The sequence below is a fragment of the Rhyacophila brunnea genome, unplaced genomic scaffold, assembly GCF_057557595.1.
Source record: "Rhyacophila brunnea isolate RB1 unplaced genomic scaffold, BYU_Rbru_1.0 scaffold_4, whole genome shotgun sequence".
Lineage (NCBI taxonomy): Eukaryota > Metazoa > Arthropoda > Insecta > Trichoptera > Rhyacophilidae > Rhyacophila > Rhyacophila brunnea.
In genome coordinates, this window is record NW_028233068.1 from 50517096 (window position 1) to 50541759 (window position 24664).

The window sequence follows — 24664 nt, forward strand, 5'->3', positions numbered from 1 at the left end:
TCTTTGGCACTACAACAGAGCAACACAAGCAGACGACTCATAAAGCCACGGTAGCCGTCGTCTTCCCTCGTATTTTTTTCTTCTGGTAAACTAAATATGGAGCGTAAGTGTCCCCTGATCGGCCCATCGCAGACTTTTTTCATAAATCTAACGATGTTGCTACATATTTCAGATTGGTTCAAGTATTTTTTCCAAGAGTCTACTGTCAAATACCCATAATTTCTGGGAGTCATTGATCACGTCTCAATACAATATTTCATAAAGCGGACTTTCGTATTTCTTGATAAACTGTCGGTCCAATATAGGTCCGAAGTCTAATCGGGTATCATAAATAGATTTTTCACAACAAAAGCCTAGTACCAACATACGTATCCGCCTGCAAAATTGAAAAACTATGTATAAAAATTGTTTAAAATAAAATATACTTAAATTATATATTTTTTTTCATGTTTGTACTTCTTTATGGAAAACTTGTGGATATATGTGGTATTTCTTACGATGTGGTCTGTAAAAAATATATTGATAGTTTATATATGTAGTTAATAGCAATGTTTGTTGATATTGTATAATAATTGCGGGAAATTGTAGGTATTATGCTATATTTTTTATTAACATTAATGATCCGATACATTTTAGATATTGGAAAGTAATTAACTACACTGTCGTGCTTGTATTTTAGTTTTGATAACGTTTAATTTATTCGGTGGTCCCGTATTCAATTATTATTTCTAGGGTAGAAGTATTCGTTGCTTTCACCGCATCCATTTAAAAACGAGTCGAGCACCGTTGAAAGAGTTGAATTAGTATGGGATTCGTAATGTTAACATTTAAAAGAAGCAGATTAGATGTATTAATCATGCGCCGTCGTCTTAATTTTAATGTGCTTTTTCTTACAATGCTTTTAAATTAAAATGTAGCTTCGCCCGCTAGAGCTGACTTATTTCTCAGCCATTCCATAGTTCTCCCGATCGAATAATTTTATTTCTAATTGTAAGTGTGAATATCAGTGACGCCAAAAATGTATTTTTTTAACCTATTGGCATCATACAAATATATTGTATAGCATTACACACATTTTTGTCGAAATGCAGTAAATAGTTGAGGTTCAGAAGTTGATTTTTTATTATAATTTCATTTTGGACCACTGCTCACCGAAATATGTATTTTTGGCACGTTTTTAATGACCCATTTATGTAAATAGCTGTTGAGGAGCGGGAGGCCAGCGTAAGAAACCGGTCCTGACGAAACTATACGAATTAGTTAGTTAGTACTATAATAGCGTTAGTTAGTTAATAACATAATAAACTATAATAGCGTTAGTTAGTTGGCGCTATAAACCGCACCCACGGCGGCCTAGTTGGTGGAACGGCCCTCTATGTAGGCGAGTTCGATCCGGCGACTGGCGATAATTCGATTTTTTTAAAATAAATATAAAATAGATTTCAACTATTAATTATTCAAAATTCACGCTGCTTGAGGAAATTTAATAAACTACTTAAATTTTAGAGATAAACATGTCCATAAAATATTATGACAATAAAATGGTATCCTTTACAGTTTACATACTTACTTATAAATTTTAAATGAATTGTCTCGAATTGCAAGGTTCGTACTTTTCCGCTAGGTGACCTGGTAGGGTGATCAATTCTTCTTCTTCTTTCGACCATGTCCGATCCTAATAGGATCATATGGGCCTCCACAGAGTAGAGGTTTGTATTGACAGATTTTTGTTTTTTTACGAGAAATGGATGTCAGCCACTTGCTGAACCTATTAGGTCCACACATTCAAGCCATTAGTCGTCAATCACCTAATAAGTGGAGCCAGGATTAATTATTTTAAGAAAGTTACTGTAGTCATTTCAATATCAAAGTCCTTAAAAGTAGCTAGTAGGTACCCGCAGGCTAATTTTGTTTTGACAGTGATTCTTATAACCTCTAAAATTATTTACTAATGAATTTAAAAAAAATCAAACACTTCTTTTTTATTATTCTATCATTATTGGTTAATTTGTGCCGGATTGTTTGGTGCTAAGCATCGAATGAAAAAATGCCCATCGATTGCTTTTTTGTTTCAAGGTTTTAAGGGTCGGTTGTATTATCATATTATCAATTTGTATTCTTCTAGCTTCGCTCAATTTCCATGAATAATACTTTAGACACGTTGTACAAGGTGAAAAGAACCGTAAGTTATAAACATTTTATGCTTTAAGCGTACTTAATTTGGACAAATTATTCACGAAAGCACGTTTTCTCGCCTAAGTGAGGATTACTTCAGGCAAGATAATCTAGTTGGGCCTTTACATGATACTTAAAAAACCCTAACAGATGTTTTTCTTCAGAAATTTTCCGACTTTTTTCACCTTCATCTTTTTGCATCCTGTACCTAAACCTATATAGATATCTCTAAATTATACAAGTCTTTTTTCAAAGAATGTTGAAGCAAAAACACCTCGAGATTGTAGACTGAGTAGTCGTAAATCATTACTTGAAATGGTTTGAATTGTTATTTATTTTCAAACGATGCTGAATTAAACTTCCTCTTTTGTCCGTGATAGAATCAAACTTTCAGTCCGATATTCTATTTCGAGTATTTTTTATCACGAAATGCCAAGATTTACTTCTTACTTAATAGTAATTTATCATTTTACTTATCTACTTAAGTACTACGTAAATTATATAATATAGTGCTATTGCTCTTGTTATTATAACATAACCTATTGTTATTTCGTAAAGAATATTTCGCGTTGTTAAAAATATAATTGTAACAGGGTGAACATAAACATACTCGTAGTAGGTATATTATTTTATTACCAGTGTGATAATATATTTTTATCTTTTGTTACAGATTCGCTGACCCATCGAACAATTTCGACGACTTCGAGTGTATTTACGTTAATTTTTCATTCATCTGTGATTTTTGATAATTTTACTATAGTCAAAATACTGTTAAAATCACCTCATTCATACACAATTTGTTACCCGGTTCCTTTCATTCAATAAATATTGCTAACGTAATATTTTTCCTTTTTGTACTTATCAAATATACTTACTTACACTTACCTGCTAATATATAAATTAATATTTAATTTAACTATCCGTATTAATAATAATAGTAATATTGTGATATAATATCTTATTCTCCTGCCAGTATAAATAATATAACAACTCAATACGTATCATTACAAAAATACATGCGTGCGCATTCGACTATGATGGAGTAACAAAATATTCTAACAAACTGACTATAAAAAAATAAAACCTTCAGAGAAGCTTGCCTGCTTTTGGAGTTTTATTATCGTTATTCAATTCGAAACATGCGCCGGTCATGAAACGGCGTTTCGTTTTGATTCGACGCGCATGAACGACAAGCGAAAACGGATCCTCTGACATGGCCACGCTAGACTCGCCTCGTGCTTCTTAGCCGGTTTTCAATAGTATACCAAAACAAAAGTATCTTGCCCATACGAAATATATGTATCAAATTTTTGACTGCTTGACAGAAATGTCAACCGATGCCTGACATTCAACCGCGAGTGCTTCGCGACTCTATGAAATATTAATCTCGCACGTATGGTTTTGTAAGACGACCCCTGTGATGGAGGGGAGGCGGGATTCCGACAGGAAGAAAATGTCGAGCCGTCGGAAGAGAGACAGGAGTGAAAAAATCTGCCGAGAAAATCAAATAATCGATGAGTCCGCAACGGTTGTGGAGGTAGACCTCCTGCGGCGCTGCGATACGCGGATGCCGGATTTAGATAGTTACCCGATAGATGACCGCATTTGCGCTAATTCACTTGCCCAATTGCAAGTTGATGGCGATCCAGAAGTCAAATTTCCCCCTGCGGAAGGTCGCCGGAAATACGACGACAGCAGAGGCGTGTCAGAAAACATTGCAGGGTCACTTCTCAGTGTTTGGTTCACGGTTCTGCTGACCAGACTCTCTACTGTTAGGTTCATCCTGTCGAATCGGCGACCTGTTCGATCCCTAGTGATGCTAGCGGTGTGTTTGCTTGTAGTGAATTGTGTGTGCGTCCAGCAGGTGTACGGATCTCCGAGACCGATGAGCGAGACGTTGCAGAAGGCGTACGCCAGCATTCGAGGACCAAGTCCTGGAGCGAAGAAATTGCTCAACATACCTGAAGATGGAGGTAAGGTTTCACATCATTTACATCTTATTATATTAAATTGTATGTTCCTGATGGATTCTGACAATTACTGATTACATATTTCCTGTGTGCCTCGGTAATTATGGAATTATTATATGCTTCGAATTGTGCATTGTTTATTATCTACAAAATATTTACATAAGAGCGATTCATATTAGATTATAGCACACGACTTGGTTTATTTGTCTACATGACTTTTTTGATTAAATTGTATCACATAAGCAGTGACAAGGAATTACAATAGTTATATCTTATACATTTTGATGTCCCTACGTTACTGCATTCTTCTATCGAGACATATAAATTGTCTCCATATCTTTATAATTACAATGTAATTTTAATTGATTTTACTTGCTCATGCTCATTAACTACCGGTTATTTTTAATATCACTAAATTTAATGTTAAATAAATAACGGCAGTATCAAATTGATATCGTTACCGGCGAGCAACTTTCACCCCGTGATTTATTAAAACATTTGAAGAACACTCAAGCGTCAAGACTACGAATAGAATGCATATAAATTAAGTTTTGTTTATCAAAACGTGTCCACACGTCAGATTCCTCCTACGGAACTCTCGCTATGACTCGTTATAAGCCCAGCATACTCAACCATCCTATCGACCAAGATGCACATAATGCGTTCCCTTCATTGCCTAGAATTTATTTTAACATTCAGTTAAACATTTGAAACTATGCAAAGAGAAATAATCTCTAGCTTCAATGGGACCTGCTTTAAAATAACACATAAAATGAACGTACTTACAAATATTTACATAAATAGATCTTTCACATTATTTTTTTTTATCTATTTTATTCTTATATTATGCACGATAAAAATTGCCTTCTGATAGGTACGTATTGTATATTGTCGATTTTGTATTGTATTCAAGGAAATAATACAGTCCAGTCTACCAATGTGATATTATGTTATACAACTGGGGTAGTCAACCTTTTTATAGGTACCCACCGCCCACCGATTCCACAGTAATTGTGATTTATAAAGTATGAAAGTAACTTTACCTTATAAAATTTATAAATCAGAGTTAAAGCAAGTTAAAGCATAATATAATAATAATTACTTACCAAATACTTTATGGCACAATTTCGCTAAGTTTGGCAGAATAAATCGTTATAAAACAACTTACTTACTGTAGTTGAATTTATATTTTTATTTATACTTTGCATACATATGAGCATGAAGAAATTACATTTAATTAATTAAAATATTAATGAGATCCCTGAGGCTGATGCTGCGAAACTAAACACTGGATATCTGGCTCAATTTTTGAACATTTTGAAAACATAATGAAAATGTTTTTAAAATCCCTTCCGCCCACCATAAAAGCTGGAACGCCCACTAGTGGGCGGTAAGGACCAGGTTGACCACCCCTGTTATAAAGGAATCTTAACATTTATTCAACGATTCTTTCCCTAAAGAAAGTTGGCGGTCATCACAGTTATCGAAACTCTTGACGAAACGGTTCACCGTATTATAAATATTATTAACACTGAACGAAAAAAAACAAGTCTCACCGGTATAGAATATTTAATCTCAGTAATTATTTATCTTTTTGCTTTCATGTCATTTGGTTTGCTAATTTAATTTTCAGTCACTCGAAATATTATGCGACTCTTTTTAAATATGCGATTTAAATAACCGCATTATGATGTTTAAATATTTATAATAACAATTAGGTACATAATTATGCAAATTGCTACAAGCATTTCGCCGCAAATTATGATTTGGGGTGTACGTAGGTGCAAAAAACGATATATTCAAAAATAATGTTACATACAATGAAATTATTAGCTTAACGTATAAGGCTTAATATGTTTATAAGATATCTATGTCATTATAAAACCTATAATTGAACCCGGTTATTATTTTAAATGTCATTCACATGAATTTAAAATAAAGATGATGTATCTTTTTGGAGTAAACTTTGTGTAGTAGGTTGGTATATAATTTGTCGTCGTATTATTTGCCGAAAAATTGAAACAAACGTAACAACAAATTATGAACTTTTAATGATAATGGAAAATACGTCCACTTTGCATTAAATTGTTCCGTTGTGTTGACAATTCCGAATTCGGTCGCAATGGGACCCTCGACGCAGTAATATAATGGCGAACACTTAACCCACTTACCACCCTCACTCGCATTTACCTAATAAATCAAACATTACATCGGACATTAGGCATTCGAGAACTAGTCACATACTGTGTGATCCGAGTTATTATTGAAAGGTGCGATTAATGCGTTGGCGTATAGCGACCCTTCATGTCTGAAAGCTAATTTGATATATTTGCACCTAATGGGTTCGCTTCGATGGATTAATAAATGTGCCAGTTTTATCTCTACAGTATTGCGAACCCTTCACTTGCAGGTGTAGAAATATCACTACATTTCAACTATGTTTATGCACCCTATAAATAAAATAATAACTTTAGAAGTAGGTAGTTTATAATTATTGTATTATTTGGTTAAATAATAACATAAAACTGATTTTGTGGGAATCCATACAAACCAAAGATGTTGAATAATATATAGATCCGAACATTGAAAAAACGATCATGGCAGATATTTTAAACTAAATACAAACGAAACGACCGTAATCGTTACATTTTTTCTTTTATCGACTGGGATAAAAACAAAAACTTCGTTTTCTCGAACGTTTATTTAATATTAATCCATTTATTATATATATTTGAATTATCTTTTGTATTCGCCACATCTGAGATTATTGTGATTTTATACAAAGTGTTTCGTTGTAAACTTCAAGTATAATATACCTATACATATTTAGACAACTACCCACTTATCAACAATCTGTATGCGAGGTTATAATAATATTATTATTATTATACTATTGTAGTGATTTCAACATGATAGGAAAGTGCATATATTTTAAAAGGTTTCATACAAATTGTTTTATTTAATTTTATTATGTAATGGTTTTGTATCATACGTTAAATTTGCAGAGCAGGCGATCGATTATTATCGCATCTATTTTTATTTCCTGTTATCGATGTAATATTTAAATGATTACATTATTTACAAAGTAACTTCTATTATACGATTTATAAGTCACCCTTGGGCGTGTGAAGTTATAATGAATGTATCGTACCTTCAAAATTAATAATGAAACGGGGTGTATGCTCAAGTTCGGTGTTCAATGTAGTTATGGGTTGTTGGTAATAGGTGGAATACATTAAAAATACGGTTAAATTCAGAAGGAAGTTTACTTGATTTGATGGGAGAGCTTTTGCTCACCATTTATTTATTTCTCCACTCGCCATTAGAGTTTTATATCGTATCAAACTTCGGCGGGGCAACAACTTATTCTAAATTAATGGCCGAGAAGTCAAGCCTGCAATCAAACTAATGTTGATTGGCCTTTATTAGAAACATCAGTCGTCCGCCGTCGGTGATTCAGTTTGTTTGAAAGTTTGCTAAATAAGTTTTATCTGGCTCGACCCCCGTAATAATTATTATTCTCTGTCGCACACTGCAGACGTCTTTCTTGCCGCTGGACCATTAATCATTTCGTACTAACGATCCATTAAATTAAATATGACACAAGTCAGTGTTGTGACATCGTTCAACTGTTTCAATTTATTCTAAATGTGGTTGGCCGGACCTTTTTTTTTCAAAATGTTTTATTCAATTTGTGGACACTTGGAATGCTCATACTTCAGATTTATTCATACGCAGAATAATGATTCAGACTTTAGGTTTGCATTTTAATTTACACACTAAATAATTGTGTGGTATCCTAAATTTCAGCTGTTTTTTACAAAGGTGTTTATTGTAATGAAATACCTATCTACTCGAAAATCGAGAAGATTACTTGTATGAAGAATATTTTTGTTGTACATTAATAAGAAGTAATAATTAAAGTCTCTTTCTTATGACTAACACATTTAATGAATAGTTTTTTTTTTAAATTATGACAATAGGTAAGTAATATAGGTGTACCGGCAAGGGTAAAGATGCCCGCACGGTGGAACAGTTAGTATAGCGCCGTCCCTGAAGACGCGGGTGCGGGCTCGAATTCCTTGTCTGGCGACAAATGCATGTTTATTTTTTTGAATTTAAAATATGCGTTTGATATCTTGATTCCAGAACCTAGAATCTAGGGCTAAGTCTCAGTCAGTTAATATAACATTATCTCTGGAAACCCATACGGTCTGCTAATTAATGATGGCAGAGTAAAACCTCGATATAACAGACTAATGTGTACGAGGGGTGTTCGTCAATGCTGAAAGTCAGTTATATACGAGTATTATGATAAAATTTCTGAATGCGTTTTTTATCATTGCGAAAATGAACGGCAGAATACATGCTTTCATAAATGGATTAAAAACATGTGATTAAAAATGTTGAGGGATGTACAAGTTTAATTTCACAGAAAAGTTTTCTGCCATGTAAATAAATAAGCAAACATTTTTATTTCGATAATATACTTTCAAATATGAAAACACAAACAAAATCCCATTCATTTGACTTCGTATGAGATGGATATTTTGTCCGTTATATCGAGGTTATACCTATATATATATATATATATATATAGTCTATGGGTTATACTGTATTTATTTGCTTTTACACAGCATGTTTGTGTGTATTATATTTAGGAATGAAGATTCATTCATTTTTACCGTATTTTTAAATCACACTTATCTATAATATATCATTCATTTTATCGACATTGCAACAAGCACGTAGGTAATACTTGAGGTGGATACATACATGGATTATAATGCTCATGGATTAAAAACATTCCACTGGAAATAATATAAATATGAATGTATCTGTTTCTGATTTGGTACCATATTGCTTATCGACATGGTTTATTTATGCCATTACATATTGGCGGAATATTATGTCTGTATTGTTGTTTTAATTCAAAGTAGTTGGCACCACCTTACGTAGTCGTTACCTAAGTGCCGGTTAGTGTTCGTAGGTGTCCGCATGGAAGGGCGCGAGGTTGGGTACCTTTGTGTCAGAAAGGGTCAAAAGGTCAGGCCCGTCTGAAGAAGGTGCGAAAGGGCATTTCAATGAGATCTGACTCCAGCGGATGACTGCCAGAGCCTCCACGAAAGTAATTATAAATGAACTGAGAGTGAAAGTGTCGGCATAATGAAGGGCATTATAACATATTACGTGTGTGGCTTCGGCGGTCTTTCTATATGCGCATACTTCATTCAATGCCTGCTGAATGCTGAAGGAAAATCTTTGTGTGAGATTTACTCTAGTTTGCGGGTGTCTAAACCGAGAGATATATTAATGTTACCTATGGAATATAATATTATTACAAATGTCAAATTGGTTCGAGCTATTACGTACATATTTATGAATGTAATATAATAAAATAATTATAATATCGGACCAATTCCACATATTATGGACAATGACAATGTGAATTGTGTAATTTCAGAAAAATAGCATCACATCTCTGTAGATATTTTATTGATGCGATTTTATCCTAAAAACATGGGTAGGTCTATTTACTTTGCATTAAAATAAAATATGTTAGAATATTTAAAATTACCTAAGCTTTCTTCACAATATTTCGTATGTACTGTAAAACAACCACATTTGTGTAATATTTTAATTAGTTTACCTACTAAGTATAATTGTATATTGTTTGCGCCAATGTCTGCAAATATTTTATTTATTGAATATTATGCTTACAGCTTACTCCTATTTGCAATTCCATTTTTATTAAATTATAAGTTTAGTTATAATTTTATTACATTGTGTAGATATTACGGTTAACTACCTATGCTAATGATTTTTGTTAATATGAATTTGATTACCGTATTCTATTTATTAATATTACCGGAGTAGACTCCATTTTCAATATTAGGTAATTAATAAATCTGTAGGTACATATCCTGAACCTATGTAATGTTGTTTTCGTTGTCTTAATTTTACATGGGTTTTTTTTCGACCATGTCCGATCCTAATAGGATCATATGGGCATCCACAGAGTAAGTAGATGTTTGTATTAACAGATTATGTTTTTTTTTTTACGAGAAATGGATGTCAGCCACTTGCTCAACCTATTAGATCCATACCCTGACTCACACACAAATTGAAAAACAAATGTGTACTTGCCAGACCCAGGATTCGAACCTGAGACCCCCATAGTCCATCGCTTACGCCGCGCGGCCACCATGGATGTGGGTAGTTGATTGATATAAATTCATTTTATTTCCGGAAAGAAAAATATTCCGAAACCCCACCCTCGCCACTCTGCTACGACGTTTTCGAGTCAAGAATAATAATTAATTATCGATGTTGTCATATTCCACTTCGGTTATCGTGAGATCGTTCTGAAGATGGGTTCGTAGCCCGAAATAGCTGTTAACTAAAGCATTGTTTTAACCACAGCATTTAAGTATGCCACGTCACAGTCGGAAGGTATATATGTAATAATTATAATATTATTTATCCTGCGACTGCGGCGGCGAACCTACAGCACGCGTGTCATATTATTTCGCAGGCGAAAGAATTGTATTTTAAAGGACGCTAGGCGATATGGCTGTAAAAATGTCCTGACTAAGATGTTGACGAGCTGATCGTATTGGGATTTTGTTGGGTAGAAGAGCTAAAAATAAAAGCTGTCGTCAACTTAGATGTTGGTCGGAAAAACGGATTATATTGAGATTTTATTGGAAATAGTGCAATTTTAGAAAAATCCCTTAGTGCGTCATTGATTACTACAAATCTTTTTTCTAACTATTTGGTATCGGAGCATAAAATGGTTCGCCACCCCTCTCCTTCAATAATAAATCTAATCGTAAAACTGATTTTATCCTTCTGCTAGGTTGTGTAAGTAGTATTATAAATAGTGAAGCATAAGTACTATTAACTAAAAAATACGCATCTGATAATGGGTTAGACAAGCTTGCATAAAAGCAAAGCTATTCACGGAACACGGCATTTTTCCGTTCTGTCGTAGGTACCATGAAATAATAATTTTAGCCGCGAAATTTAAGTTGTTCACTCCCCCAAATGAAATAACTGTCCACGTGTGAACACGCCTTATTGGCAGATCGCCGCCATCTCGTCAGTGTCAGTAGGTACCAGCTCGTTTGCCAGATTTACAATCGCATTTTATCTTCCGCGACAGTTCTGCAAATGGATCGTTCAGTAAATTTAGTTATGTCGTAAATTCTTTTTTTACGGCTTATTCAATTTAAATTATTCTCTATGAAGACGCGAATGATGAATCGTAAATGCGGCCAAGCGCCCGCCCACCCATCCCATGAATATCCACTGAGCTTTAATTGCACTTCGCTTAGTAATAATTGTGATTGACACTTTTAGGAGACACTCTGATCCAGATGTCGCCAAGATATTCGGCCACAGTTCATCAAAGCTTTCGAGATTACAGGATACATTTAATATATTTATACTTAGTAGAATTATTATATTTTATAGATTAGTGTCATACGTCCTAAATTGTGAATATTGAAAGATTATATAACATTAACTCAGTTATTAATTAGGGATTGCAGTCCTCCCAGACAAAAAAAAAGAAATACGTATGTGATTACTCGATTAGAATCTTTTCAATCCTTGGATTAGACAAAAACGTGTAATTTCGTTAATTTTTTGTATGTGATACCGACATATTGTATATGATGTACTTCCAATACATTTAGATTCTAGATTTTCTTCATTCAATTGACGTTCTTAAGACGAAATATCTGCTAACACAAATGACTCAAATATTGTGGAATTAACACAAAACTTGATTTTAATACTAAAATACAATGCTTTAGTTATAAGTAGGTACCTAAGTACTAGGTATACATAATCAATCAATCTACCACGTAAACGCCAATTCAATTAATAATATCAACAATTTTAATTAAAATATTTATACCCGTTCGTAAATAAGTAACTTTATGTGGCTTAAAATTTATTTATTTCCAACAAAATATACAATTCATACTATAAATATTGCCATCTGCATCATCCGTTTTCAGTGTTATGTTTTATCACATGGCACACAATGAGGTAATATAAGGTCTGTTAGCTGGACCATTTCATTGGCCCTGATTTGTTTAATTGTCTCAAAATATAATTGAAAGCATTTTGAAATGGTTCACAGGCTAGCATAATTTAATAGTGATTGAACACATAACTATCAGATCTAACAGCAATACCAATGACAAATACTATATACATAAGAATATTTTAATCTTTCAATACTTTGCACTTATAAGTTATCATCACATGAATATGATTATTTTATTATATTGATTATATAGGATATTATTTGTCAGCGATTGACATTTATAATTAAAAAATGACAAACACTTACCTACTTAGACTATAGATACATCCTTACCTACCTTTTTTCAAACCTTGGCAAGGGTAACAGGGGTACCTTTCCATATGTTGAATTAAGTCCTCCTGACATTTATACATACAAAAAAAACAATCATGAATAATTACGGACATGAGACTATAAACGTAAATCACCATTAACTTTACAGGAGCACACTTGGTATCCTTAATGGCGGGTTATAAAAATAAACCCATACAGTTTCAAACTTTTTGGTGTTAAGACTTAGCGCCGCTTCTTCCTGTCAGTTCACAATATACCTACTTTATACACACATTTTTATGATTTAAGTTTATAGCTCCAGCCTCCCATTACAAAGAACTGTTCATCTACTTTGCGAAATGAGTCGTGCGATTTTATTCGAAACTAAAAAGCCGTTATTAAAATTCCATACACTGCGTTGTACCTAGGGATGTCAAAAAGTTCTAATACTTTTTTACCGGTACTTTGATATTTTAAACGATAGTTCTTCGTGCGTTGGGAGGACGGTCAGCCAGCATTCCGTAGATCAATGGTATTTAGCGGCCTTCTAGCATCCGGAATCTGTTTGTTTTGAAGAAGCGATACGCCAAGTTGAAGATACTCTTGGCGTACACGTCGGTTGTTTTGTGGGAGACTTCGTAAGGTGACATGACTTGCTACCGCTAAGCAGCACCGTCATATCATAATGCAATCATTAAACAGGTGGCCTATATTTTTTTCTAGGACTTATAATAGCTTTATATCCCCCTGTTCAACACAAAACGTGTCGATTGTGCAAGTCTTGTAAGTGTTGTTACTTTCATTTAATAATATACCAATGCAACGTAGTATCGATATTGCAATATGGCATCCCTAGTAATACCTAAGTAAAATTGTGAATATTTTACTATTAGGCACAATGCGGATGTTTTTTCACATTGTCTATTATAATAAGTACCTTACCTGCCTGGTTTAGTAGGCCACCACCTTGTCTTGGTTGGAGAGCACGATAAGTAAAAAATCACTAGTCACGTCTTGTTATATTTTAATAATTATTTTTGATATCACAAATCTTAATTATTCTGACACGGGCAGATATAGGGTATTTATTATGAATTTACTTTAAGGTGCGACTAGTTTTATCCGGACGTCACATATCATTGGAAGCATGTGAATCTCCCGTTTAGAAAAACAATAACAGCATGAAACAATAAATTGTATTTCATATTGATATTATTTTTTTTTAAATTATGAAATTCTAAAAAGATGCAAAAAAAATAGTTTGATTTTCCGTATAAATACAATATTGAGTGCGAATATATTAAATTCGCACTCAATGTTATGAACACCGTGTAACCTACAATATAAATAAAAATTGCAACACAATTTGGGTCAATCGTTAGACAGATTTATTGGGCTGTCGGAGTCATATATTTTTCATATAATGCATAAAAATACACCGTAGTATCTCAATTATTAGGGTTCTGGTGTGCGACATTTTTATATTATAATTTGTTTTTAACTTTATAACGTAATCTACCCAGAGACGATTTAATTGCCGTACTTAAAATTGGCAAATCGTTTATTTCGTTTTATAAGTTGCAACGTGAAAAGTATAACGGTTATCCCTTTATTTGAATATTTAATTAAAATTATTTATTTAATTATACGCAGAAAGGCGACAAAATATCCCGATAAACAAGGAGGGAGACAAAATGTAAGCCATCATGTAAGTAACCAAATGGACGAAATGAAATCACATTGTACTAGACGTGTCGCTCGGGCATTGAACAACCGCTGGAGAATGCAGTCACAGAGTAAACATACACAGCGGCTAAGATTATTGGACGGAGCTGGAGGAGGCTATCATCCGGCAGCGGATCGATGATGATTTAATGATTATATTTTTGTGCGTGTTTTTTATTACCGGATGAATGCCTTCACTCTATTATCTGTATAACCACAATAATACAATATAATCTTATGAATGATATTATTAATACGTACCTACTTAAATCTGTTCAACATGGTAATTAAATGCTTACATAATCATTAATTATGTAATTTGATGCGTACGTTATAGCTTGTATTTCAATGGTGAGTTTCTAAGAAATGTACTTTTTTTCAAATTCCACCGTCTTTAATATTATTAATATCTTGTCAGGCAAGTATGGGTATGCATTCATACAGATTTTAAGCGTTTATTAATTCTTTTCAAAAACAAAATAGCTTCGCTTAATTTCGGTCGTAAATTACTTTGGCCGTAAAGATATTAGTATAATACCGCTAATCCATCGCACATAAATGTCTGAAATAAATTATTTAACCTAGTTAGTACTGAACTTAAATCAGTATATTTTAATATCGATTTCATAATTTATGTTTTTATTATACTAAAGTTGTGATTATATTGAGACGCATGTCACGTACTATCACGCTGTCACGGCGACAAATTTAGTCTATGGTTTCGTCATTTTGCAGAATATTTTAAACGAACACGATCTCTGTAAATTCAATGATGGAGTAACCTAGTAAGGAGTCTCTGTAAAATCAATAATATTTTGAACTGAACCCAACCCGCAGACCCTTCACCTGGTCACTCCAGTGAGTCAGATCGTTCCACGCCCTGTTCGTTCTTCGGTTTCTCGGTGATTATTCACTACGTCACCATGTATAACGTCTAGCTTAGAGTCTGTCCAAGATGCGCCCATTAGGGTAGATGCGTTTGTGCGCTTGGCCCGTCATTTCATTTAGCTCATATTATTCCAGCACCACGTCTCAAACGCGTCCACTTTTTCACAACGTGAAGCGATCGTTATTTAGGCATCTATAATATTTTGCTCTTCAAAATCTTCAGAATCTACGTCAGCGACTTTTAGCATCTCTATTCGCCATTCACAATTCCCATTTTCAGCTTCATTACAATTTTTGAAAAAAAAAACCACAACATATTGTATAATTTAATTTTGAGCCGTTCGATTAGAAAATTTCCCTGTTTTCACAATCCGCCCTTGTTCACAATTTATGTAGGTGGTCTTTATGTTATTTATAAAATACAAATTTTACTCTGAAAAATTTCCAGCTAAATTACCCCGCTTAGCAGATTATTTTGTAAGTATGTGAACATTACTGGGCGACAAATGAATCCTCTTGCGTTGAACCGCAAATTGCCTTATAAACGTTAATTTGTCAGTCGTTAGTTATTCACACAATAACTTTATTACAGCTGAATTTACTTAACAAATCCACTTCAAAATTAAAGGCCAGGGTTTATTGTTCATTTGTGTGCTTGATTTCTCAGTTATAAATAGTCGAAAGCGCCTTTTCTGCGAAACCCGTCATCAATAAATTAACAATATTAATAATAATTGATGCTTCGAATCAGGAGTATGATTAGATTTGTGTTTTATTGGCATATCTTGTCTATTGTGAGCAATATAAATTCGATTAATGATTTATTGGCACAAGTTCTGTAGCTTGTTAAATAAAGACAACTAGCATTAGCCCACCTTTCTTTCACACTTAAACGTATTTAAGTACTTATTTAATTATTTTTTTAACATAATTCTTTGTTACAACTTTCACATTATGTGTATAGAGACGGAAGCCTAAATTTCTGAGGGTAAAAGCTTATAAATGGTTAACCATTAGATTAACTGCATTCATCAAAGTCATTTTGATTTGACAGATTTTTAACAAAATTTACACTATTTCACGCTTTTTGCATTCTAGCACAGTGGCGATTTCAAAACTTTTTTAATCAAATTTATTTGGTAGCCAATTCATATAGATCATGTACTAGCGCGTTGAAAAATTGCGACTATAAACAAGACGGCGTCCTTTTTTGAAGCTCGGTTGTAATGTATTACGTATGGTTGTGTGATATGGCGTTGTTTTCTTTTTTCTATAATTGTTCATCTAACGGTTAATATATTTTAAAAAAATCACCAATCCAGTGCATTTACTGTCGATAATTCCTGGCAAACGAATCACAGAGCACAAACATGTGATTTTTACCATTCGAAATGACTTTAGTTTTAATGCCCAATCTCAAATATTTTCATAATCATATTTGATTTTTTTTACTGCTTATGTATTCTTTATTTTGTAATGCCGTGGTACGTCTGCAGAATCTAATGGATATACTAATCTATGATCTCGCCTAACTAAATTATAAGCTGACGATTATTAATAAACAAATTAGAGAGATACTTGAGAGGTGGTACACGTCACCGTTGCACTCACTGTCTTTAACTATGCGCTGCAACGCTTGCATTCATTTCGGTAGATAACCTCGCCTCGCCATGACTTCTACTGCTTCAGTGTCGTTCTCAAATGGGACTGATTTCTCTACAATTTATTTAGTATATCTCTCCATATTTCTAACACATCAGAAACCCCCATCATATTTCAGTAACTATCTTGAACCGTAATGATGATTGTTTTAAAACATTTTGCAATATTTTTCTTGACACTAGAAATATTGTATTGTCTGACTTCACCAAATAAATAAGTATATCTATGTACCACTTTACACATTAGAATAAAATTATTAAAAACAATGTTTTAAAACAAAGATATATATTTTTTTAATTTGTACTTACCTAAAGTATGTAAGTACCTACTTTATTTATACGGAAACATTCTTTCATCGTTTTTCTGGAAATGCTTTTATCAATAATATTATATTATCTAAGTACTTATTCCATATATAATATTATTTTGTATTAAGAGATTATGTTTGTCTACTTCGTATTTTTCCTTTTATTGGATTCCATTCGGTATCTGAGGTAACCCTAAAAGTGGTTTATCGTCTTACCGTATTATTTGGTGACCACAGACGAAAAGTCTTGTCTCAACAAATACAACCGTCTGTGATCTTGAATCCTCAAAAAAAATCCTTCTGTCTAAACTCTTAAGTAAATATAATAATTCTTAGTATATTGCCTAGGTACATATTTGTACGTTGAATAATATGTGTGGACACAAATTTAAAGCCGTATTTTCAATTTTGAACTTTCTAAAAAAATCTAAATTTTTCTTGTCATTGCTATATTGATCAGTCTACTCACTACTGTATCAGGCAGGACAACATCACAGCTTATTAATATTATAAACATACCACAAGTACCGCGAGGTTCGATAGTTGCAGGTGGAAACAAAACATTGTCGGAAGGGCGCCGAACGAGAGAAAGCGATGTAGTCTTGATTAAGCGACCGTAACGATAATCAAATAGTTACACATTTGATTATTTAATGCTGTTTTCTGGGATATAACTACATACAAAATTATTTGTTTCTCTGCACAATGTAATGAGTGAACAAATAATCTATACAAGTTATTCAATGGGAGCTGTTCATATCAAGATTTAAAAAGAGTAAGTATATCTCTTCATAACCGTCACTCTCTAAACTATACAGTCAGTTATATTCAGCCTAGTTAAGTATTTACTAGGTGTTCATAATAATATATTATATTAAACTATATTTTCTGTATAATATTTTCCCTTTCCGTTGTTATACTTCACTTGAAAATCGTTTACACGCATTACGTCACATTTTTGAACTCTCCTATTCGTACAAAAACAAATTCGTTGAAAATTATCTATTTAAGTATAGAATTAGCACTCACGGAAGTAGTATTCTCAGAAGTACATTAATATATATTGTTGGTTTGGTCACGTCATCATACCAGACCCGCTCCCACCTTACGGTATAACACCATATATGGACAACCCCTAAATAATGCTTACTTACTAATATATTTGGATATTTAGTTATTGTTTACCCTTTAACATTTACAGCTCTTGAGTATCGGCCCCATAAATTACCAGGATATTTAACTCAATCCAGTTATTATGCACTGTAGGTTAACATTAATTTTGCCACCAATTTTAAAATCGCAGTTATCTACTAGGAGCGTTGAAATGATTACATACATTATGTGTAAGATCTATCAGTTTCAACTTCAACACTTGAACGCAAGCTTTGTTTTTTTTTTTTTAATTGTCGATATTATTTTATTTATGGTGGCCTGCTAATCCACGAAGACACGGCACTGATGCAATGGTATAATGTAGCCAGAATCGAGAGAGTTCATTATGAATGCACCGCTGAATCCCGTACTTACCTACTCAGTGTTGGATTTTCGAAACGGCGCGTTTAGTTTCGTTAGTACATACTTACTTAGTCGCGGGTCGAGCAGCGAGCTCCGTGAGTGCATCACTCCCAGAGAGGTTATCAGGAACTATGCAACTCTAGCGGGATAATGAACTGGAGGTTTTAGTATCTGCCGCAAAAGTTTAATTCATTATTTGGCCTGGACGGCGCAAACGTGGCTTACGTTATATTCAATTCGACCATCTAATCTAAGCCATTTTCATTGCTCGAAGAGAATTTTTTTTAATGTTAATTGTGGTGAAACAATAAAATTAACCTGACAATAATACGCACAAGGATGTGATGAATGGACTCAGTTTCGATAGGCCTTCGTCTAACGTTCGAATATCACTATTTACTGTAGATATTACTATAAATCGACTTTGATACTAATAGAGTAATTTAGTCACTAAAGTACTCTTGTAGACACTGATATGTTTGAACATTCTAAACAATCTAACTACCTTCCCATAAATATTATTTTTTCTCAAAAATGTTCCTTACGCCCAGCTTAGCAACCTGGAAATAAACCAATTTGGTTTGGAATATGAACGCTAGAATATTTCGTCGTTCTTTAAATTCTCATCTTTTAAAATATTAAATTTCATTATTTTGTATTCACTTTGATTTACATTCACAACACAGACTTCAAAAGGAAAATCACGTGGATCTTACAATACATACACACCTACCTAATAGGTAAGTATGTTTTTAATATTAACCTGTGTAAAGCGATGATATTTAACTTTCGTCGGCTGTCTCGCGTAAATTTTCATTTATGAAATGGCTTAAAAAGCAAAGCTCTAAAAACTTAAAAGACAGAGTGTTTAGCTAGTTAGTTTCCAAATTAACTTGTCGACGCCTTTGCGCTGCCACGACGCTAAATCTCGGGCGAGGCAACTTTGGCTCTTTCGCGCCATTTAACCGCGGCTGGGATGAGTGATGTTGATCATCATTCCACTTACATAATGACGTCGCACGGCATTCTGACTCCTAATAAGATGAGGCGGTCACTAATTCAATCTAACTGCACATTTGCGTTCGCCGCCGAATTTGGTTTAGTCTAATTCGATTTAACTCATATTTCAAATGCGATGATTTATCGCACGAACTTACGCTAAACGCTAAACTTACTAAAGGGACCCAATTAGATATTTAAAAGTTAAGAAATGAAAAACGCGTAAGAAATGAAAACTTGAGTAAACCTCTTTCTCTTCGCTTTGTGACGCCTACTATCAAGTGTTGTCGGCGACCAGATTACAGTAGGTATTAGTGGCGAAGGGTGGAGGTAGGCTGTTAAGATCCGCCATAAATAGTGCACATTAAACTTTGTTAGGCATACGTATTTGTTTTTATTGAACTAAGACTACAATTTACATAATTATGGTGTTGGTTAGTTTTTAAAATTCAATTAAACCCTGCTAAAACCAAGCTATAATACAATATAATAGTCAAAAAATACTCGTCTATCTATGAAATATTTAAAATTATGCAATTAAATCATACATAACTTTGGATATTTCATAGATAGAATAATAATTGTAGTATTATTTAAATGAAAAGAAATACGTATGGCTGGTACAATTTAGTGTGCACTATTTATGGCGGATCTTAACAGCCTACCTCCACCCTTCGCCACTGATAGATACATGTACCTGGGAACAAAAAAATAATTGGAAGTGCGTTACCTTCTGGTTGCAATAGTAAGAAGTTACAACTCTCGAGTGTGAAGAAATTGGGATACATTTTAAATAGTTACGTCTGTTCTATATCATCATATGTATTAAAGTGTGTCACGTAAACGAACCGTAATATTTGAGGACTTTCTAGAGGTTTTATATTCTTAGCGTTTTCTGTCTGACCCGTCATTAAGTCATAAACCAAATCTCGTTTTAAATGTTTGACATGTGGATTCACATTTCCATCTTATTAATTTATTCTGAGACATTTACGCAGCGTATGTCAGGTTTAACGTTTAGACCAAGAACATTAATTGTACGTGAACAATATTTTCCATCCACCTGGATTCTAGATTAGTGCCAAACAGATTTTTTTAAATTATTAAAATCTAATATGATTAATCTAAACTTAGTTTTATAACCTTTTATCTTATTATATTCGAATACATACATACCGTAAATAATACAACTGAAGTCCATTTTACATAATTATTATATGTGATCAAAATAAGATGGCCGTATTTTTTTCTATCCGATTAATTGATGTTGACGATGAATAATATATTATGATGTTGAATAATACCCTAAGGTTTAAAGTTTAAGTCATTAATCATAAGAAGGTAACACTCATATAGATACTAAATTGTATCAAATACCTACATTACCTTATTAATTAAAATCCATCACAATATGTGTTGGTAGGTACTTATTCCACACAATTGTATAATCACCAGGAGTACCAGGACTAATTTCGCCCGGTTCAGTAGAATATCGTACTTACATTATCGCCTTGTTCGTCACACTAATCAAAACGACACCCTCGTCCTATCGCTAATAGGTATATTTACTTTTTATTAGTTCGTAATCATTGTTAAAATTTGTTTCAATTTTCTCTATTTTATTTAAAACACACAACGTGGTCCCAAAATGTTGGTCACAAAATATTAAGTGTAGCAATTTAATGAATACGTATTTTGATTGCTGTACATATTTGTTTAACTTGAAACCACAGCTGTGACAAATATATGTTTTAACCTACATCAGAAGTGATTTAATACTTTCGGGATCATGATTATAACCGATTAAGTAACGCAGTATTCATTATTTTCAACTAAATTATTCGTAAACATGATAATATATTTAATATTCCATTTGCATTGTCATTGAATGTAATGAAATTTAATCATTGTATTGGTGATATATTGTTAAAGGTAAATGTCGGATTAATATATTAAGTATGTAGATTCGATCTCGTATGAAACGAATTCACATACCTACCACATTTAGATTAATTGCATTAAATACCTCTCACATCTTTGACTAATTGTTAGTCGAATATATATTATCAATTAATTGCACCTGCTACATTGTTAATAAATAATCTTCATATCTTATTCTTGTTGTATACCGTTAGGTCGGTTGTATTCGGATTTATAAGTTAAGTCCGAATTATCTTTCCATCTTTTTGGAGGACGACGACTAGCTGTTTTTCCGTGAAATACGAAGTGTGGGATCATGGTTTTAAAATTTTCTTCGTTACCTTCTTCACTTGACCAGATCCTCAACTTCGCATATCTCCTGGATCTATTAATTTTGTATGTGATCTCTGAAGGTTTTGCCCGCGGTGGATTTCAAAAAAAAAAAAAAATTTTAGCCTTGGCTGCGTCTGCCCTAGCTCATAGATCCCGTTGTCTCTGGCTTCAGATGTGTGTTTTTCCATCTATTTTGTTTCCAATCAGACATCCTACGATGATTGTAAATCTATTTATTTGCCATTCAAATTCACTATTGAGCGATATTTTAAATAAACGAAATACTGGGAATTGGGCTATACTTCAGCTGAGGCATGGTCTAAAAAGATCGTGACTAGGCGATGCGCGGATTGGGCAAATGACGCCAGCCGAACGAAATATAATTTGTCGTAAAAATTCAACATGCGTCCTTTTAATGTTATGTTTATTATTATATTCGTAATAATAATAGTAGGTATATTCATTGACATGTTTTCTTTTTCAAGTACATGCGGAACGTTTTTAGTCATCTTTACACGATTTAAGAATATATTCCTCCGACGCCATCACAAAACAAAATGACGTGCTCACACCTCCTGTCAGTCTCCGATTGGCGACGACTGCGAAATTTCGTTCCACCTACTGTTGAAAATTATTTGCCGTTTCACTTATGTATGCTCTTAAATGTTTCTACCGTATTTGAATAGAAATCCAAATCATTATAATGCTGTCTAGTAAATTTGTAGCTCTCTAAATAATTTAGCGGAATAAAAATTAGTCTCCGGCGGTAGTGGCTGAATGAATGACTTTATGTTTATTATATTTTTATGGCGGTTTTTCCGGGTGGAAGGAGCGTCGCGACGACCCCGCTATCGACGACGGCCATCGGAAGATTTACTTTTTGTTATTTCTGTCCCTATCGACGGCGTCCCATCTTTCGCATCGGCCTGCTCGTGTCGGACGCCTCTCAAACTTTTTCAATAAGCCAACCTTTGCCTTTGACTCCGCCGCCGATAAAATTGGACAGATCGCATCGTTTTATGACACGAACCTTTGACTTTGACCGTGGCAAAAATTAGACATACGAGCGTGATAACCGTTCACACCCTTTTTTAGACGGGGTAGTCTGATATTAGGCTCAGCATTAAATGAAAATAAAGTGAGACATGGACGCCGAAAGAAAGTAAAAAAAACATTTCATAAAGGGGTGTTGAAAAAATCCCGCCATGCCAAACAAAGATCATAAAAATGCATCGACGACGGACTACGTTTACAAACGTCATGCTTTTATACCTATTCGCGATATATAAATGATTCACATATCACTGTCGAGATATTAGTAAGCTCTATGAAAAGTGACAGATACCCACTAGATCTGGCAAGAAAAAGGCTAAGTTAACAACGTTGAATGTTATGGAGAATGGTATCTGTGACGAGGCCGAAAAGTATATGAATGAAGAAGGAAGAATAAATTATGGAAACATGAAAACCCAGTGCAATAATAATTAGAGTCAGTCTTCTATAAGCTGGCGTGCCGGTTTCCCCCCTCCCCGCTTCAGCATCCATCTCGTTTCCTCCCATTGAAAACTTGTAACAGTTGAACGCGATGGCACAGTGTTTTCCGTGTGACGTGTACGCCAGTTTATAGAATACAGACTCTATCTGACTGAAGCAATATATGTGGTTTATATTGATATCCATAATGTCCCCGTAGTTTAGTGCGTAATGCCGGGTCCACATTGGCAACATGTCGCCGGCAACCTCGTTAAATTTTACGATTAGTATGATAATTATCGTAAAATCTAACGAGGTTGTCGCGCGACTTGTTGCCGGTGTGGACCCGGCATAAGGCATTGTCAAATGCCACACTATCTCATACTGGCTGTTTTATGATTATGAATTAATACGGGATAAAGCCATCACTCCATATTATATTCGCTCCCTATTTTTTGTTGTGTACTCCGGCGCCGATAATAAATGAATCATCCAGGAATGAATATGAGCAAAAAAAATACAAGGGGCAAGAGAAAGACAGTAAGTTGTCAAATAATTAACGTTTTTTTGAGAAGCGTCGCATCGTGCAAGCGTCGACGGGCGTCGTTTCATATTTTAACGAATCGGGGAGAGCGGAGTAGACAGATCGCTGGGCTAATTGACGTTTACTGGAGGCGATACAATTAATTCGACTAGGCCCGAACCGAAATAGAATGACGCAAATGAGGGGTTTTTTTTTCGCCTCGGATCTGCTTTGTTTACGCCCCACTTGATTCCTCCTAATGAATGCTTTCCATTGCTTACAATTCAATTCGCCGGGGAGAAGTGTTTGCTTTATTTTATCTCGATTGGCAGGATCGACAGAGTGCTCAAAAAGTTTGCAGAGATACTCCCAGTAAGTTCGTGGAGTACGATTCAAGCCGATCTACTGTACCTTATTATAAATGTATTGCGTCCGGAAAAGCTAAGCTGCAGTAGTGTATCTATAAGTGTTGTTTTGTTCTCATCTGATTTTATTTTAAATTACATTGATATATTAGTAAATAAAATCCTGTAGTGTGGGTGTTCAGCGTTTTTTCTTGTAGTAAATAGGTACTTCATGATAATTTATATATTGTATTCATTTGGTATTCACCACATATTATTGTATAGGTATATATATTATGTATTGACCCTTGTTTTCTCATGAATATGACCACACCACCACAGACTAGGTGGTGAAATTGTTATAAGTCTGCAGTTTATAAATCGATAGACAAACTCATAAAGTTATATGGATGACCGAGAAGAGTGGGATAACCAAGGAAGGCCTTCATCCAGCAGTGG

The 24664-nt window shown here is 33.9% G+C and overlaps 1 protein-coding gene across 1 annotated transcript in view; it reads left to right on the forward strand.

The window, feature by feature from the left end:
- The first annotated feature begins 3127 nt into the window (after window positions 1–3127).
- The window catches only part of LOC147067489 (uncharacterized), a 381851-nt gene continuing 360314 nt past the window's right edge, over window positions 3128–24664 (forward strand). The window contains exon 1 of the mRNA XM_085953861.1: window positions 3128–4148. Coding sequence (XP_085809987.1) covers window positions 3596–4148 — 553 coding nt within the window. The 5' untranslated portion in view covers window positions 3128–3595. The remainder of the gene's footprint in view (window positions 4149–24664) is intronic.